We start from the raw sequence: 19798 nt of genomic DNA, 5'->3' as shown, positions 1-19798 counted from the left end.
AGTCATACAGGTAAGAACGCCGGCCCCGGATACGGAGAATACCTCACGTATATATCTGTAGTCACAAAATAATATCCCTTGAGCAATAGCTCCCTCTAGTGGGGGAATATAGATACTGCCTCCATATTAATCCTAGATATATATATATGGCTGACATTACAACAAATACAATACTACTTTATACTGCTCCCAGGCTGCCATGGTAAGACAACAACACAACGTAACTGTAATCCAGTATATTATTTTATTTTCTAAAAAATAAACCAGTTCAACACAGGTAACCACTTTTGCTTCATTTCTTTGATGGCTCAAATGTCTGCTCTAGTGGCCAGTGCTTCCCAATCCTCTCCTCGAGACACCCCAGCCGTTCCATGCATTTGTTAAATTCCACCACCAGCACACCTGATTCAACTAATAAAGGGCTTGTTGAGTTGAATCAGGTGTGCTGGTGGTGGAATTTAACAAATACATGGAACGGCTGGGGTGCTTCGAGGAGAGGATTGGGAAGCACTAGTCTAGTCGATTTTGTGTTTTGAGCACAAAGTTCATCATAGATCTAGCCTCTTTATTTTGCTCTCAAAGTGCACCAGATTGATGCATTTAACTTTAAAGTGTACAACATGCCCCCGGACCCCCCTAGAGGGGCCGAGGTTCACCCCCCACAGTCTCACAAAATCCTGTGGGAAACACTGATACTACATTACTACAATACATACTACATTACTACAGTACATACTACATTACTACAATACATACTACATTAATACAATACATACTACATTACTACAATACATATTACATTAATACAATACATACTACATTACTACATTAATACAATACATACTACATTACTACAATACATACTACATTAATACAATACATACTACATTACTACAATACATACTACATTACTACATTACTACAATATATACTACATTAATACAATACATACTACATTACTACAATATATACTACATTAATACAATACATACTACATTACTACAATACATACTACATTAATACAATACATACTACATTACTACAATACATACTACATTAATATAATACATACTACATTAATACAATACATACTACATTAATACAATACATACTACATTAATATAATACATACTACATTACTACAGTACATACTACATTACTACAATACATACTACATTAATACAATACATACTACATTACTACATTAATACAATACATACTACATTACTACAATACATACTACATTAATACAATACATACTACATTACTACAATACATACTACATTAATATAATACATACTACATTAATACAATACATACTACATTACTACAATACATACTACATTAATACAATACATACTACATTACTACAATACATACTACATTACTACAATACATACTACATTACTACAATACAATACTACATTACTACATTACTACAATACATACTACATTACTACAATACATACTACATTACTACAATACAATACTACATTACTACAATACATACTACATTACTACAATACAATACTACATTACTACAATACATACTACATTACTACAATACTACTTTATACTCCTCCCAGACTACCCATGGTAAGATAACAATATAACCCTACATTATACTGCCCTTAATGCAATATGCTGCAAATGACCCGTGAGTGTTTATTGTTTGACACAGATTGTTTTTTGCCCGTCGATCTCTCTTATAGGAATACGCCTCCACCGTGAGAAGGATTGCCCAGTCTAGTAGTATGAATCTCAAAGACCGACTCACCATTGAGCTGCGTAAGTCAAACTACTAACTTATTTACAAATTCAACGTCTAATTAGCCACTCCTCTGTTGAAGGGGAACATAACTTTGACTTATTTGATGTGATTCAAGATGTTGGTCTTATAAATGTGCAAACTGGTATTAGCGGATTAATTATAGGTTTGTATATTCTTAAGGATTCTGTGGTTTTAATTATGTAAGTCATTCCACCGTATTGATGGTATAGATTTGGAAATGAATTCTCAGCATTGCAGCGGTCGCTGTAGAGTACATAGGAGACGGGTGATCATGTGATGCTGTGATGATGTCACAGGCCTGTACATAGGAGACGGGTGATCATGTGATGCTGTGATGATGTCACAGGCCTGTACATAGGAGACGGGTGATCATGTGACGATGATGTTTTACATAACGTTTTCAGTCTGTGTTCACCTCACTCCAACCTTTTATATTGCAGCAAAATGGGATTGTAAAGCAAACATTTGAAAAAGTATTATTCATATAATCTTTTTTTTTTTATATCATTGCATCGATATAATATCGGCACGCAAAAGATTGCAATGTATTGCTGTATTAATTTAGTCCCCATGTTGTCTCTCTGGTCTCCATGTTGTCTCCATGTTGTCTCTCTGGTCTCCATGTTGTCTCTCTGGTCGCCATGTTGTCTCTCTGGTCTCCATGTTGTCTCCATGTTGTCTCTCTGGTCTCCATGTTGTCTCTCTGGTCTCCATGTTGTCTCCATGTTGTCTCTCTGGTCTCCATGTTGTCTCTCTGGTCTCCATGTTGTCTCCATGTTGTCTCTCTGGTCGCCATGTTGTCTCTCTGGTCTCCATGTTGTCTCCATGTTGTCTCTCTGGTCTCCATGTTGTCTCTCTGGTCTCCATGTTGTCTCCATGTTGTCTCTCTGGTCTCCATGTTGTCTCTCTGGTCTCCATGTTGTCTCTCTGGTCTCCATGTTGTCTCCATGTTGTCTCTCTGGTCTCCATGTTGTCTCTCTGGTCTCCATGTTGTCTCTCTGGTCTCCATGTTGTCTCTCTGGTCTCCATGTTGTCTCTCTGGCCTCCATGTTGTCTCTCTGGCCTCCATGTTGTCTCTCTGGTCTCCATGTTGTCTCTCTGGTCTCCATGTTGTCTCTCTGGCCTCCATGTTGTCTCTCTGGTCTCCATATTGTCTCTCTGGTCTCCATGTTGTCTCTCTGGTCTCCATGTTGTCTCTCTGGTCTCCATGTTGTCTCTCTGGCCTCCATGTTGTCTCTCTGGTCTCCATGTTGTCTCTCTGGTCTCCATGTTGTCTCTCTGGTCTCCATGTTGTCTCTCTGGCCTCCATGTTGTCTCCATGTTGTCTCTCTGGCCTCCATGTTGTCTCCATGTCTCTAGTGGACGGTCGCCATGGCATCGTGAGAGTAGACCGCGTCCCTCTGGCCTGCAAGCTGGTGGATCTACCGTGTATCCTGGAGTCTCTGAAGACGGTGGACAAGAAGACCTTTTACAAGACCGCTGATGTCTGTCAGGTAGGGGATTACTGTGTCAGGTAGGGGATTAACTCGCATGGCGAGTTAACCAGACTTATCTCGGGTTTGGCCCCGAATGAGTTAATAAATAAAAATAAATAAAAAAGTATTTATATATAAGTATATAATTTTTTTTATCCTTCAACTAAATCCTCAATTTGAATAAAGTCTTTTTTTATTAAATCAATTTTTTTTTATCCACTTTTTCTCCCATTTTCTATATTTTCTCCCATCCCAATTTTCGTATCATCCAATTCAACCCTCCCCTGTCACGAACGCTGTTTCTTGCCTCCCACAAGCCGGCTGCAATGTGGACGAAGTCATACATAGCACAAGTCCCCTCCGGTACTCGAGGTAACAGCCGTCACATCTTTCCACCTGCGCAGCGCGATCTTTCAGCGTCAGGGGTCTGCGCTTTGGAGGGACGCCGCCCCCATCACTTAAATCAAATCAAATCAAATCAAATTTATTTATAGGGCCCGACAACACACGTTAATGTCCCCATGGGCCGTACAGGTCTTCTTTAAACAAGTCAAGAAGACAACATAACAATAAGTCAAGAACAGAACAAGAACATCATAGGGTCCAAACATTTTTTAGATGAATGCAAATAAATGAAAGAATGCAAGCACTCCCAGACATACCCCACGCGAAGGTAAGGAAAAACTCACTAAAACCTAACAATAGGGAAAAAAGCTCCACAGGCAATGTGGAGGAGAGAAACCTTAGAAGGGCCGTTCAAGGGGGGATCTCCCTTCTTAGATGTCGGTGATAGTAGTGTTGCAGACGGACAGTTGGTAAGCATGCACTCATGTGTGTAGTGAAACACAGATGAGTGCATGCAATAGCAACTGTACATTTTGAAAAATTAAAGATAGAGTTGATAGCGGATCTATTTGAAGCACAGGTGGGGACTTCCTGATTCTACTGCGCAGGCGCACCAACCGACCTGTAGGAGTCGCTGTCCACAACGCCCGATCCCCACCCATCAGTTTCCCACCCCCTAATACGGCCAATGTGTATTAGTACGGACGACCAGCTAAACTGAAAACAATGTGGAGCGCTGGGCTCGAACAGGGAGGTAATCTGTTTGAGCCCAGTCTCCAGTATTTGTGGTGAGCGCCTTGCCCACTGCACCACGTAGCCGCCAGTTAAATCAACTTTCTTTAATGAATATAACTCATCAGTTTCGTCAACATAAATAATCCAATAAGGGCACGGTTGGTACGAAAGTGATGGTGACGTCTTGATGGAGCGCCGAGTGGATGCAGATAGGCTACATCATTTATGATAAATGTTTTATTTAAATGTTTATGACGAGTCATATACTATAATAGTATAATACTATAATATTAGTGTAGCCTAATCTTTATCTGCAACTGTGAAGAAAAACCCCATTGGTTTAAACAGAATGAATAGACACATAAAAAATATATATAAAAAAAAAAAAAAAAAATTCGAATGTTGATTTAGAATTCTAATGCCAACGTAACGAACGAACGTTCGAACGTTCGGCTCAGCCCTAGTAGGATTACTGTCTGTCAGGTATGATTACTGTCTGTATTAGTAATCATTAGTCATTTACAACCAAAACATACACATTATTATAAACCTATGCACACAAAACCTGTTGGAGACGGCAATCTCTGGTAATGGCGAGAAGTCAGAATGACACCGGCGCGGTCTTTCTTTTCTAAGAATGACAAACTATCATCTCACAAAGAAAGGTGATTTAATAAAAAAAAAAAAAACGAATTTAATCAGATTAATCACTTTATTCAAATTGAGGATTTAGTTTGAGGATATTTATAAAATAAAATAAAATCATGTCATCAAATATGACGACAGACATTCAAAGCTTCGTTCGAATACTTCAATAGAAGCTTCGAATGTTAAAAAATGACATTCGGTACAGCCCTACTAGATGGCGACCTCTACATGTGTTAGATGCTGGTGTGGCCACTAGATGGCGACCTCTACATGTGTTAGATGCTGGTGTGGCCACTAGATGGAGACCTCTACCCTCTCGTCCACGTGTTAGATGCTGGTGTGGCCACTAGATGGAGACCTCTACCCTCTCGTCCATGTGTTAGATGCTGGTGTGGCCACTAGATGGAGACCTCTACCCTCTCGTCCACGTGTTAGATGCTGGTGTGGCCACTAGACGGAGACCTCTACCCTCTTCTTCACGTGTTAGATGCTGGTGTGGCCACTAGATGGAGACCTCTACCCTCTTCTTCACGTGTTAGATGCTGGTGTGGCCACTAGATGGAGACCTCTACATGTGTTAGATGCTGGTGTGTACACTAGACGGAGACCTCTACCCTCTCGTCCATGTGTTAGATGCTGGTGTGGCCACTAGACGGAGACCTCTACCCTCTTCTTCACGTGTTAGATGCTGGTGTGGCCACTAGATGGAGACCTCTACCCTCTTCTTCACGTGTTAGATGCTGGTGTGTACACTAGACGGAGACCTCTACCCTCTTCTTCACGTGTTAGATGCTGGTGTGGCCACTAGATGGAGACCTCTACCCTCTTCTTCATGTGTTAGATGCTGGTGTGGCCACTAGATGGAGACCTCTACCCTCTTCTTCACGTGTTAGATGCTGGTGTGGCCACTAGATGGAGACCTCTACCCTCTTCTTCACGTGTTAGATGCTGGTGTGGCCACTAGATGGAGACCTCTACCCTCTTCTTCACGTGTTAGATGCTGGTGTGGCCACTAGATGGCGACCTCTACCCTCTTCTTCACGTGTTAGATGCTGGTGTGGCCACTAGATGGAGACCTCTACCCTCTCGTCCATGTGTTAGATGCTGGTGTGGCCACTAGATGGCGACCTCTACCCTCTCGTCCATGTGTTAGATGCTGGTGTGGCCACTAGATGGCGACCTCTACCCTCTCGTCCATGTGTTAGATGCTGGTGTGGCCACTAGACGGAGACCTCTACCCTCTTCTTCACGTGTTAGATGCTGGTGTGGCCACTAGATGGAGACCTCTACCCTCTTCTTCACGTGTTAGATGCTGGTGTGGCCACTAGATGGCGACCTCTACATGTGTTAGATGCTGGTGTGTACACTAGACGGAGACCTCTACCCTCTTCTTCACGTGTTAGATGCTGGTGTGGCCACTAGACGGAGACCTCTACCCTCTTCTTCACGTGTTAGATGCTGGTGTGGCCACTAGATGGAGACCTCTACCCTCTTCTTCACGTGTTAGATGCTGGTGTGTACACTAGACGGAGACCTCTACCCTCTTCTTCACGTGTTAGATGCTGGTGTGGCCACTAGACGGAGACCTCTACATGTGTTAGATGCTGGTGTGTACACTAGACGGAGACCTCTACCCTCTTCTTCACGTGTTAGATGCTGGTGTGGCCACTAGACGGAGACCTCTACCCTCTTCTTCACGTGTTAGATGCTGGTGTGTACACTAGACGGAGACCTCTACCCTCTTCTTCACGTGTTAGATGCTGGTGTGGCCACTAGATGGAGACCTCTACATGTGTTAGATGCTGGTGTGGCCACTAGATGGAGACCTCTACCCTCTTCTTCACGTGTTAGATGCTGGTGTGTACACTAGACGGAGACCTCTACCCTCTTCTTCACGTGTTAGATGCTGGTGTGTACACTAGATGGCGACCTCTACCCTCTTCTTCACGTGTTAGATGCTGGTGTGTACACTAGACGGAGACCTCTACCCCCCCCTGGAGGAGCCGACCGGCAGCACAGACCCCAAGACCAAGAAGAAGGACAAAGACAAGGACAAGAAGTTTGTCTGGAACCACGGCAGTAAGTATCCCGTAGTGTCCTGTAGGAGAGGCTGGGTGGCCCAGCGTAGGGCTGGGCGATATGGCCAAAAATGTTATCACGATATATATCACGATAAGATTTTCAATCTTCGTTCAATATCGATAATTATCTATATTTTTATTGGTATTAAATTTTTTTTTTTTATTATTATTTAAACAACAGATGTATGTTTATTTTGCAGCAATTCTTTGTCGTTGCCGCCATCTTTAGTGTTACATCCCCTCACACTCCAGTTCTCAGGCTGCAGCTGGTTTGAAAGCGAAAGTAAACCGGCTTCTCTGCTGGCTGTGGCTCCAGGGGAGTTGAACAGTTCTGGCTCTGCTAGTTTATTTTCTATCTTTTGGTGCTTTTCTGGTGGACAAACCACCGCGACTCGCGACTGGAGACTAGCTCTGCTAGCACACATAGCCTACTGTGTACAGACGGTTCCAAACTGTATTTTAAATTAGAAAGCAAACTAAATAAATGGACAAGAGAAAAATAAATCTCAATTTGGTCAGTATTGTCATTTGGACAAGCAAAGCCATTACTTTAAGTTGCAGGCAAGAAAGACAAGTCTGTCCACCGTCTCTGGGTTTAAAACTGCCCTGTTGCAGGTCACAATTTATTTTCATTTAAATAAATTTTATTTTTTTTAATTATCGATATTATTTTTTATTATCGATTATTAAAATATATCACGATAAATTATCGTTGTCGTTTTATCGCCCAGCCCTAGCCTAGAGGTGAAGAGGCCGGTCGGTAACCGAAAGGTCGCTGGTTCGATCCCCGCCACTGACGGGAGGGTGTATTCCAGCTGTGAGCTGGTGACTGAAGGGTGGCTGGTATTACATCTACGGTGCCCACCGTTAGGCCTGTCGCGATAATCAATCAATCAATTTATCGCCCGATAATTAAAATGAATGCAATGATTTTGACGGGCGCGATTAATTGCTATTTGCGCGTTTGTTTGAGGCGGAACCAGTACCTCTTGTCAGTCCCTCTCCGTGTGGGGAGGCGGGCCGCTGGCGTTACTAGAGTACAGCACGGGAGCTCCTGTGAGCCCCATGCGTATGTTGGGCAGTAGCAACGCTACATAGCTGAACTACATTTCTCAATAGCGTTGCTCCTTTTAACCAAGTAGTGTTCTTTGTAGTGTAGCTATTTTTAGACCCAAGTAGTTACTCGCTACTGCCCGGAGAAACTGGACTGCTAAATAAAGATTAAAGATCTAGCGTTGATGCTATTCAATGCTATCAACATTAGCTAAATAGCTAACCAACGAAATACAATGTATAGCATAGCTACAACACACAATAACGTTAATACAATTACATGCATCATTGTTTACAATGAACGGGTGGGGCTAGTCAAAGGACTTGACACAGGGACAAGTTAAACATGAATTAATTTATTATAACAGGTAGTTTCGAGTTGCGCTGTCATGCCTACGCACCACAGGGCTATTCTATTATATACGGCTTTGACGCTTCCTCCTCATCGTTGATTGCCTGTAGTAGCTGCATCTAACGTTAGTAGCTAACGTTAAAACTAACCTAAAGTTAGTTGTTCACCAACAATCTCAACATTTGTTTTATCATTAGCTCAAAAACACAGAACCGGACAAGACAAGTTGTCCGCTCATAGGTTCTGCTAGGATAATAACAACAATACTTTCGCTCTGGTCGGTGGGTTTCAAAATAAAAGAGCAAAGTCTAAAACACCGGAAAAGACGTTTATTTTGTACAGCGTTTTCCTCCACGAGTACTCGAGTACATCATGTGATCAATCGATCTGGATTATTTTTGCCCATCCCTAGTTTATCCTGTGCTGAAAAGTCTCCATTTCAATAGAGATAGTATATATTTTGGTGTTTATTTGATTATTGTTTCACTGCCTTTTATTTATTACGTTTCCACAGTTTTTTCCTCATACTTTATTAACATTTTGTACATGGTACCGCAAGGTACATTAATAATACAAGTACATGTTAAAAGGATGACACAAAAAGCCAGACAGAGGGCTTGTTTCCAGTTTCAGTTTGTGTTATCGTGACAGGCCTACCCACCGTCTCTGTCTAAGTGCCCCTGAAACTGGCACCCCCCTGCGCTCCGACCACTTGATGAAATGCATATGTGGAGGACTGTGTGTAACTAGGAGGGATATGAGGACTGTGTGTAACTAGGAGGGATATGAGGACTGTGTGTAACTAGGAGGGATATGAGGACTGTGTGTAACTAGGAGGAATATGAGGACTGTGTGTAACTAGGAGGGATATGAGGACTGTGTGTAACTAGGAGGGATATGAGGACTGTGTGTAACTAGGAGGGATATGAGGACTGTGTGTAACTAGGAGGGATATGAGGACTGTGTGTAACTAGGAGGAATATGAGGACTGTGTGTAACTAGGAGGGATATGAGGACTGTGTGTAACTAGGAGGGATATGAGGACTGTGTGTAACTAGGAGGGATATGAGGACTGTGTGTAACTAGGAGGGATATGAGGACTGTGTGTAACTAGGAGGGATATGAGGACTGTGTGTAACTAGGAGGAATATGAGGACTGTGTGTAACTAGCAGGGATATGAGGACTGTGTGTAACTAGGAGGGATATGAGGACTGTGTGTAAGTTAACTAGGAGGGATATGAGGACTGTGTGTAACTAGGAGGGATATAAGGACTGTGTGTAACTAGGAGGAATATGAGGACTGTGTGTAACTAGGAGGGATATGAGGACTGTGTGTAACTAGGAGGAATATGAGGACTGTGTAACTAGGAGGGATATGAGGACTGTGTAACTAGGAGGGATATGAGGACTGTGTGTAACTAGGAGGGATATGAGGACTGTGTAACTAGGAGGGATATGAGGACTGTGTAACTAGGAGGAATATGAGGACTGTGTAACTAGGAGGGATATGAGGACTGTGTGTAACTAGGAGGGATATGAGGACTGTGTGTAACTAGGAGGAATATGAGGACTGTGTAACTAGGAGGGATATGAGGACTGTGTGTAACTAGGAGGGATATGAGGACTGTGTGTAACTAGGAGGGATATGAGGACTGTGTGTAACTAGGAGGGAGATGAGGACTGTGTGTAACTAGGAGGGATATGAGGACTGTGTGTAACTAGGAGGGATATGAGGACTGTGTAACTAGGAGGGAGATGAGGACTGTGTGTAACTAGGAGGGATGTGAGGACTGTGTGTAACTAGGAGGGATATGAGGACTGTGTGTGTAACTAGGAGGGATATGAGGACCGTGTGTAACTAGGAGGGATATGAGGACTGTATGTGTAACTAGGAGAGATATGAGGACTGTGTAACTAGGAGGGATATGAGGACTGTGTGTAACTAGGAGGGATATGAGGACTGTGTGTAACTAGGAGGGATATGAGGACTGTGTAACTAGGAGGGATATGAGGACTGTGTGTAACTAGGAGGGATATGAGGACTGTGTGTAACTAGGAGGAATATGAGGACTGTGTAACTAGGAGGGATATGAGGACTGTGTAACTAGGAGGGATATGAGGACTGTGTAACTAGGAGGGATATGAGGACTGTGTGTAACTAGGAGGGATATGAGGACTGTGTGTAACTAGGAGGAATATGAGGACTGTGTGTAACTAGGAGGAATATGAGGACTGTGTAACTAGGAGGGATATGAGGACTGTGTAACTAGGAGGGATATGAGGACTGTGTAACTAGGAGGGATATGAGGACTGTGTGTAACTAGGAGGGATATGAGGACTGTGTGTAACTAGGAGAGATATGAGGACTGTGTGTAACTAGGAGGGATATGAGGACTGTGTGTAACTAGGAGGGATATGAGGACTGTGTGTAACTAGGAGGGATATGAGGACTGTGTAACTAGGAGGGATATGAGGACTGTGTGTAACTAGGAGGGATATGAGGACTGTGTGTAACTAGGAGGGATATGAGGACTGTGTGTAACTAGGAGGGATATGAGGACTGTGTGTAACTAGGAGGAATATGAGGACTGTGTAACTAGGAGGGATATGAGGACTGTGTGTAACTAGGAGGGATATAAGGACTGTGTGTAACTAGGAGGGATATGAGGACTGTGTGTAACTAGGAGGGATATGAGGACTGTGTGTAACTAGGAGGGATATGAGGACTGTGTGTAACTAGGAGGGATATGAGGACTGTGTGTAACTAGGAGGGATATGAGGACTGTGTGTAACTAGGAGGAATATGAGGACTGTGTAACTAGGAGGGATATGAGGACTGTGTGTAACTAGGAGGGATATAAGGACTGTGTGTAACTAGGAGGGATATAAGGACTGTGTGTAACTAGGAGGAATATGAGGACTGTGTGTAACTAGGAGAGATATGAGGACTGTGTGTAACTAGGAGGGATATGAGGACTGTGTGTAACTAGGAGGGATATGAGGACTGTGTGTAACTAGGAGGGATATGAGGACTGTGTGTAACTAGGAGGGATATGAGGACTGTGTGTAACTAGGAGAGATATGAGGACTGTGTGTAACTAGGAGGGATATGAGGACTGTGTGTAACTAGGAGGGATATGAGGACTGTGTGTAACTAGGAGGGATATAAGGACTGTGTGTAACTAGGAGGAATATGAGGACTGTGTGTAACTAGGAGGGATATGAGGACTGTGTGTAACTAGGAGGAATATGAGGACTGTGTAACTAGGAGGGATATGAGGACTGTGTAACTAGGAGGGATATGAGGACTGTGTAACTAGGAGGGATATGACGACTGTGTGTAACTAGGAGGGATATGAGGACTGTGTGTAACTAGGAGGAATATGAGGACTGTGTAACTAGGAGGGATATGAGGACTGTGTGTAACTAGGAGGGATATGAGGACTGTGTGTAACTAGGAGGGATATGAGGACTGTGTGTAACTAGGAGGGAGATGAGGACTGTGTGTAACTAGGAGGGATATGAGGACTGTGTGTAACTAGGAGGGATATGAGGACTGTGTGTAACTAGGAGGGAGATGAGGACTGTGTGTAACTAGGAGGGATATGAGGACTGTGTGTAACTAGGAGGGATGTGAGGACTGTGTGTAACTAGGAGGGATATGAGGACTGTGTGTGTAACTAGGAGGGATATGAGGACCGTGTGTAACTAGGAGGGATATGAGGACTGTATGTGTAACTAGGAGGGATATGAGGACTGTGTGTAACTAGGAGGGATATGAGGACTGTGTGTAACTAGGAGGGATATGAGGACTGTGTGTAACTAGGAGGGATATGAGGACTGTGTAACTAGGAGGGATATGAGGACTGTGTAACTAGGAGGGATATGAGGACTGTGTGTAACTAGGAGGGATATGAGGACTGTGTGTAACTAGGAGAGATATGAGGACTGTGTGTAACTAGGAGAGATATGAGGACTGTGTGTAACTAGGAGAGATATGAGGACTGTGTGTAACTAGGAGGGATATGAGGACTATGTGTAACTAGGAGGGATATGAGGACTGTGTGTAACTAGGAGGGATATGAGGACTGTGTGTAACTAGGAGGGATATGAGGACTGTGTGTAACTAGGAGGGATATGAGGACTGTGTGTAACTAGTAGGGATATGAGGACTGTGTGTAACTAGGAGAGATATGAGGACTGTGTGTAACTAGGAGGGATATGAGGACTGTGTGTAACTAGGAGGGATATGAGGACACATTTAAATTGCCTTGTGTACATTGGCAATAAAATAATTTTTCAATTTTCAAGCATCACTGCGGGAAACACGAAGCATCCATTATTAAAGGAGTCTTTATAAGTTTGCCCTCTGCAGCGGATTATGCCGGCGTCCTTTTAAAAAAAACGTCAATAATCCTGTGTTTTGGTCCTCAGTCACCTCTCCGCTGAAGAACACACGCAAGAGGAGGTTCCGCAAGACGGCGAAGAAGAAGGTATGGTACCGACGACGGATGTCCGGTATATATCAACCAATACCGATATATATGCGGGGTTTCCCCCCCCCCAAAAAACACAACATTATGCATACTTTTTACAATAAATAGAATAAGAATTTGTTCTTACTTGCTTCCCTGGGTAAATAAAGGTAAAATAAATGTAAAAAAAAAAAAAACGATACCGATAATTTCCGATATTACATTTTGGCGTATGTAATGGGGGGGGGGGGGGGGGGGGCGACAGTGGCTCAGGAAGTAGAGCAGTCGTCTGGCAATCCGGTTTGATTCCCGCTCCTCCCGGGCAGCGTGTCGATGTGTCCTTGAGCGAGACACTTAGCCCCTAATTGCTCTCGATGAGCAGGTTGTGGCACCTTGCACGGTCGCCTACGCCGTCGGTGTGAGAACGTGTGAGTGAACGGGTAAAATGTGAGGAACAAATTGTAAAGCGCTTTGGATAAAAGCTCTATATAAAAAAAAAGCAGCAATTTACCATTTACATTTTAATGCCAATATCGGCCGATAATATCGGACATCCCTAGTACCGACGTCTTAACCCCCCCCCCCGCCAGCGTTCGTCTCCATCATCCATCTCTTTAAACACCCCTCCTTCTCCTCCTCCTCCCCCTCCTCCTCCTCCTCCTCCTCCTCTGTTTCTCTGGCTTTATTCCAACAAGGCATTTACATTTCATAAAACGGGGGGGGGGGGGGGGGGGGGGGCGGCGGTGTGTCGACGAAAGAAAAAAAAAACTAAATAACGACACTATAAGATTTACATATAAATAAAGCCTCTCCGTCTTAGTTTGCCCTGAAGGTATGAGGCGAGGAAGCAGGGGGGCGGAGCCAGGGAGAGTTAGGTTTCCTCTCCGTCTTCCCAATGCATCTTCTTGAAGGAGCACAACTGAGCTATATATTGATTTGTCCCCATCTGTTTTTTAATCACTAATGTGCCTGCTGGCGGGTGGCCAACTGCACCCTTTTGTGTGTGTGTGTGTTTGTGTGGTATGCTGATAGCAGTGCATCTCTGTTTCTGTGTGTGTGTGTGTGTAGTATGCAGTTTTTTTTTATTTATTTTTTTAACATATCTGTAGATACTATATCTATATCCGTACATATCTCTTACCTACTCTTACTAGTTACGCTGCTGGCCAGTATGACTTACTACCACAGTGTCTTTATACCTGTATCACTGTACTTATTAATACTACAACTCTGTACATACATCTGATTAGCAGCTATTGCTTAGTACAGTAGTACTAATTTATATATGTTATATCCAGTTTAATCACCTGTACAGTGTATATTACTGTTGCACTCTACTGTTACCTTTGCATTCTGGTTGGATGCCCCAAACCTCTTTTTACGTGGTACTGTACCTTGTGCTGTGTGACGACAATACATTTTTAATCTAATGTAATATAATGTAATCTAATCTCTCACACAGTACATCGAGTCTCCTGATGTGGAGAAGGAGGTGAAGAGATTGCTGAGCACCGACGCAGAGGCTGTCAGCGTCCGTATCCTTTACACAAGCAAACCCTCTCTCTCTCTCTCTCTCTCTCTCTCTCTCTCTCTCTCTCTCAATCTCTCGCTCTCTCTCTCTCTCTCTCTCTCTTTCTCTCTCTAACGCGGCGTCCCGAAAGGGTCTCTGCGCTCCTCTTCGAAGGCTCACCTGACTTGACTCCGGCTAATGCTTTTCTCGCGGGAGAGAGAGAGAGAGAGAGAGAGAGAGTTGCACTTAGCGGGGCGAGCCATTAGTGTGCTGTAATGGAATTGTAAGCGCGGCTGACAGAATAAGAGTGCGGCTGGGCGCTGAGCGTAGTAGCAGCAGCAGCAGCAGCAGCAGCAGAGTGTTCGTTCAGATGGGCCGCGCATCGCCGCCGCTCAGCCGCTCACCGCGAGGCTAGCGTGCTAACCGTAGCTGGGTGGTTTCTCCAGAACTGCGATGCAATTTGTGTCGTTTTCCGTGTTTACATTTTCCTTTGCATTTATATATATATATAGGCTACATATACTCTGTCTCCCTCTCACGTTCACCAACACAGACACATGCACATGTCCTCTCTCTCTCTCTCTCTCTCTCTCTCTCTCTCTCTCTCTCTCTCTCTCTCTCTCTCTCTCTCTCTCTCTCTCTCTCCCTCTCTCTCTCTCTCTCTCTCTCTCTCTCTCCCTATGTGTCTCCCCCCTCTCTCTTTCTCTCTCTCTTTCTTTTCTTCTCTCTCTCCCCCTGTCTCTCTCTTTCTCATTCTCTCTCACCCTCTCTCTTTATTTTCTTCTCTCTCTCATCCTGTCTCTCTTCTCTCTTTCTCCTTTTTGCTCGTTCTCATCTCAATTTCTTCTCTCTTCTATCTCTCTCTCTCTCTCTCTCTGTCTCTCTCTCTCTCTCTCTCCCTATGTCTCTCTCACTATCTCTTTATCTCTCTCTCACCCTCTCTCTTTATTTTATTCTCTCTCATCCTGTCTCCCTCTTCTCTCTCTCTCTCTCTCTCTCTCTCTCTCTCTCTCTCTCTCTCTCTCTCTCTCTCTCTCTCTCTCTCTCTCGTCCTGGTCAAGGCTGTTGTCGGAAAGGGGTGGTGGTGGTGTTGTTGTCCAGCAGGGGGCACTCTGTCCTCTGGACTAGTCGGTAACAGCGCCCCCTGTTACGGTGATAGGGACACCGTACAGCTGCGAGTGCCGTCCTTTTCGGATGAGACGCTAAACCGAGGTCCTCCTGACTGAATCTCGGCCGTTAAAGAACCCAGGACGCCTATCGTAAAGAGTAGGGGGCTCCCCCGATGTTCCTGGCCCAAATTCACAATTCAGGGTCTCTGACATCAAGGCCACCTGATCATCTCTCCCCCTTAACCCTTTCACTGCCGCACTACCAAAACGGTTAACCCTTTCACTGCGACAATACACAGAGGGTTAACCCGTTCACTGCCACACAACAACAGGTTAACCCTTTCACCGCCACACTACAGAAGGTTAACCCTTTGCTATCACACTACCGACGGGTTACCCTGGCTGATATCAATCCCCGTCTCCTGAGCCGTTTGGCCATTGTGTGTGTACCCTAGTGTGATGTTGCGCTTGTTGTTCAGTGGTTTGTAGCCTTAACCCCTCGTCGCCCAGGGTGGGAGCTGATCGCGGAGGACGAGACCAAGGAGCCCGAGCAGCCAGGCTCCCTGGCCAACCTGGACTCCTCCCCGGGCACCTCGGGGCACAAGACGGGCCACGGCTCCTCAGGTGAGCGCTCCTCTCCAGTAGGCCTGTCCCCCCCGACTAAGGATTTGTATAGTCGACTTTATTTATTTATTATTATTATTTTTTAGTCTACTTTTTCTCCCCATTTTAAAATGTTCTCACATCCCAATTTCGTATTGTCCAATTCTTCCCTCCCCTGTCTCGAACGTTGCTAGACTATGCCTCCCACTGGTCGGCTGTAGTGAGGATAGAAGCCTTGCATCACGTGTCCCCTCCGGTACTCGAGGAGGCAGCCGTCGCATCTTTTCACCTGCACAGCACGATCTCTCAGCGGCGAGGAGTAACGCGTGGGAGGCTCACACTGCCCCCGATACTTCCTGATTCTACTGCGCAGGCGCACCAACCGACCTGTAGGAGTTGCTGTCCACAACGTCCGATCCCCACCCACCAGCTTCCCACCCCCTAATACTGCCAATTGTATTAGTATGAACGACCAGCTAAGCCGGAAGCAACGCCGAGAGCTGGGCTCGAACCCAGCATCTCCTGCGTTAGTGGCGAGCGCCTTGCCCACTGCGCCACTTAGCCGCCCTGTATAGTCGACTTTGATTGGCCGAAATTTGCTGATCGTCGACTGGTAGTCGACTACCCCCCTGAAGGAAAAATATATTTTATTTTAAATTTTTTGGGGGGATCATTCCATTTGGGCTGTGGGGGATGAAGTGTGAAGAAGTCGACTGAAGGCTTCTTGTCCTCTGCGAAAGCATGCAAATGCTTTTTCTCTTCTCTCTTTCTTCTCTCTCTCTCTCTCCCCCCTGTCTCTCTTTTGTCTCTCGCTTTCTCTTTCTTTCTCACTCTCTCCTCTCTTTCTTCTCTCTCCCCATCTGTCTCTCTCTTTCTCTGTCTCTCTTTCTTCTCTCTCTCTCTCTCTCTCTCTCTCTCTCTCTCTCTCTCTCTCTCTCTCTCTACCTCTCTCTACTAGAACCATTAAAAACCCAGTGACAACAGTGATTATTAAGGCCAGAGAATTTCAAACCGATCCAAAACACGTCACTCAAATCTGAGTGGTAGCGGTCTCGTCTGAAAGCCCTCTTTACGTCCTCCTCACTCTGTACAGCCGGGTCTATACCCGCGTCTTTCCCCTCCTGGTCTGAGGCGGGCACGTCTTCTCCGTCTCCTCTCACCGCAGAGATAGGGCTTGAAAACCACAGAAAGCACGGGACAACCTCGAGGTATATGTAATGTAATGTAGGGTTATTGGAAGCCTATTCAGGGGCCGTAAACCGAGGGAAAGGCGCTCCAGGAGCACAATAAAGTGCCTTGTGCGTTTGTTTAGTTGGTTTTATTTATTCAAACGCACACACATTGGAGAATGGCTTATAAAATATTCATTGAGTCGAGGATATTGAAGTGTGCAGGTGAGGGGGTGAAACCTGGTGAAGCTTAAAATGACCTCGGGAGACGATAAACATTCAAGAAAAACAACAACATGACTATGCAATCTCTCTCCTTGCACATGGGGGGGGGGCGGGATGGTCTAGAGGTAAAGAGGCAGGGTGGTCTAGAGGTAAAGAGACAGGGTGGTCTAGAGGTAAAGATGGTCTAGAGGTAAAGAGAGGATGGTCTAGAGGTAAAGAGACAGGATGGTCTAGAGGTAAAGATGGTCTAGAGGTAAAGAGACAGGGTGGTCTAGAGGTAAAGAGACAGGGTGGTCTAGAGGTAAAGAGACAGGATGGTCTAGAGGTAAAGAGACAGGGTGGTCTAGAGGTAAAGAGGCAGGATGGTCTAGAGGTAAAGAGGCAGGGTGGTCTAGAGGTAAAGAGACAGGGTGGTCTAGAGGTAAAGAGACAGGGTGGTCTAGAGGTAACGATGGTCTAGAGGTAAAGAGAGGATGGTCTAGAGGTAAAGAGACAGGATGGTCTAGAGGTAAAGATGGTCTAGAGGTAAAGAGACAGGGTGGTCTAGAGGTAAAGATGGTCTAGAGGTAAAGAGACAAGTTTCAAGTTTCAAGTTTCAAGTTTCTTTAATAGTTGTCATACAGAAGTACAGAATACTTTTGTACAAAATGCTTCTTACTGTTGCGCTCCAGAGACTGTGCATGACAAGATAAGTATGAAATAAAAACATAGTAAAAATTAGAAGAAAAAAAAGAGGTCACAGTGTTCAGTTTAGACATATGTACAATGTTCGTAGACGTAGTTACCATACAATATACAATACTGTGCAGTGTACTAATATACAATACTATATAGTGCAAGGCATAAATGGACGAGGTGCAGTTTAGGTACAATTCACAGTAGGTGTACGATTTGTAGTGCAAATCCTTTATCAATAAATATAAAGTGTAAGTGTGTTTGTGTGATCTAAAGTGTGGAGAGTGGGTGCTGCAGTGTGTTGTTTGTTTGAGTGAGTGTGTGTGTGCGTGTGGGTGTGTGTGCTGTGTGCATTTGATGGTTGTTGCATAGTGATTATTGTTCGTTTAGCGATTATTGTTCGTTTAGCAGCCTGATGGCCTGGGGATAGAAGCTCCTTCTGAGTCTTTCTGTGCTCGCCATAAGACTCCGGTATCGCTTGCCTGACGGCAGCAGTTCAAAGAGGCAGTTGTTCGGGTGGCTCGAGTCCTTAATAATTCTCTTAGCCTTCCCCTTGCACCGCTTGTTGTAAATGTTCTGGAGGGTGGGAAGCCCCCCTCTAATTGTGCGTTCGGCTGAACGTGTCACTCTTTGTAGTCTGCTACGGTCTTGTGCAGTGCTATTCCCAAACCAGGAGGTGATGTTGCCGGTCAGGATGCTCTCTATTGTACATGAGTAGAAGTTCCTAAGGATCTTCTGACTGACTTGGAACTTCCTTAGGCGCCTGAGGAAGTAGAGGCGTTGTCGTGCCTTCTTCACAACACTGTCAATGTGTGTGGTCCATGTCAAGTCCTCGGATATGTGGGCTCCGAGGTACTTGAAACTGTTCACTCTCTCAACTGGTGCCCCGTCGATGCTGAGGGGGCTGTAGTCCTTGACCCCCGACCTCCTGAAGTCCACAATCATCTCTTTTGTTTTGCTGACGTTCAGGGAGAGGCAGTTCTCCTGACACCACTGTGACAGGTTCTCTACCTCTTCCAGGTAGGCCCTTTCGTCGTTGGCAGAGATCAGGCCCACCACTACTGTGTCATCAGCAAATTTGATGATGGTGTTGTTGTTCCGCTGTGCTACGCAGTCATGTGTGTACAGGGAGTAGAGGAGGGGGCTCAGAACACAGCCCTGGGGGGCCCCTATGTTGAGCGTGATGGATGAGGAGGTGCAGTTGCCGGCTCTTACCACCTGGGGTCTGCCCGTCAGGAAGTCCAGGACCCACTGGCACAGGTCATAGTTCAAGCCCAGGTCCCTGAGCTTGGCTATGAGTTTGGAGGGGACTATGGTATTGAATGCTGAGCTGTAGTCGATGAACAGCATTCTCACATAGTTCCCCTTCCTCTTGTCCAGATGTGATGCTGCTGTGTGCAGCACATGGGCTATGGCGTCCTCCGTGGACCTGTTGGGGCGATATGCAAATTGCAGAGGGTCCAGGTTGATGGGGAGGGAGGAACAGATGTAGCCCTTCACTAGCTTCTCAAAGCACTTCATGGCTATGGAGGTGAGGGCTACAGGGCGGT

General features: G+C 45.0%; 1 protein-coding gene across 1 annotated transcript in view; it reads left to right on the top strand.

The window, feature by feature from the left end:
* The window catches only part of taf7 (TAF7 RNA polymerase II, TATA box binding protein (TBP)-associated factor), a 35792-nt gene that overhangs the window by 6940 nt on the left and 9054 nt on the right, over positions 1–19798 (top strand). The window contains exons 3-8 of the mRNA XM_084331369.1: positions 1713–1788; positions 3152–3285; positions 6951–7074; positions 12917–12975; positions 14420–14492; positions 16087–16221. Of these exons, the coding sequence (XP_084187495.1) occupies positions 1713–1788; positions 3152–3285; positions 6951–7074; positions 12917–12975; positions 14420–14492; positions 16087–16221 (601 nt within the window). The remainder of the gene's footprint in view (positions 1–1712; positions 1789–3151; positions 3286–6950; positions 7075–12916; positions 12976–14419; positions 14493–16086; positions 16222–19798) is intronic.

The sequence above is a fragment of the Notolepis coatsorum genome, assembly GCF_963971535.1.
Source record: "Notolepis coatsorum genome assembly, chromosome: 16".
NCBI classification, from domain to species: Eukaryota; Metazoa; Chordata; class Actinopteri; order Aulopiformes; family Paralepididae; genus Notolepis; species Notolepis coatsorum.
The sequence above is the reverse complement of the archived record's forward strand: the minus strand, read 5'-3'. Positions and strand labels throughout refer to the sequence as shown.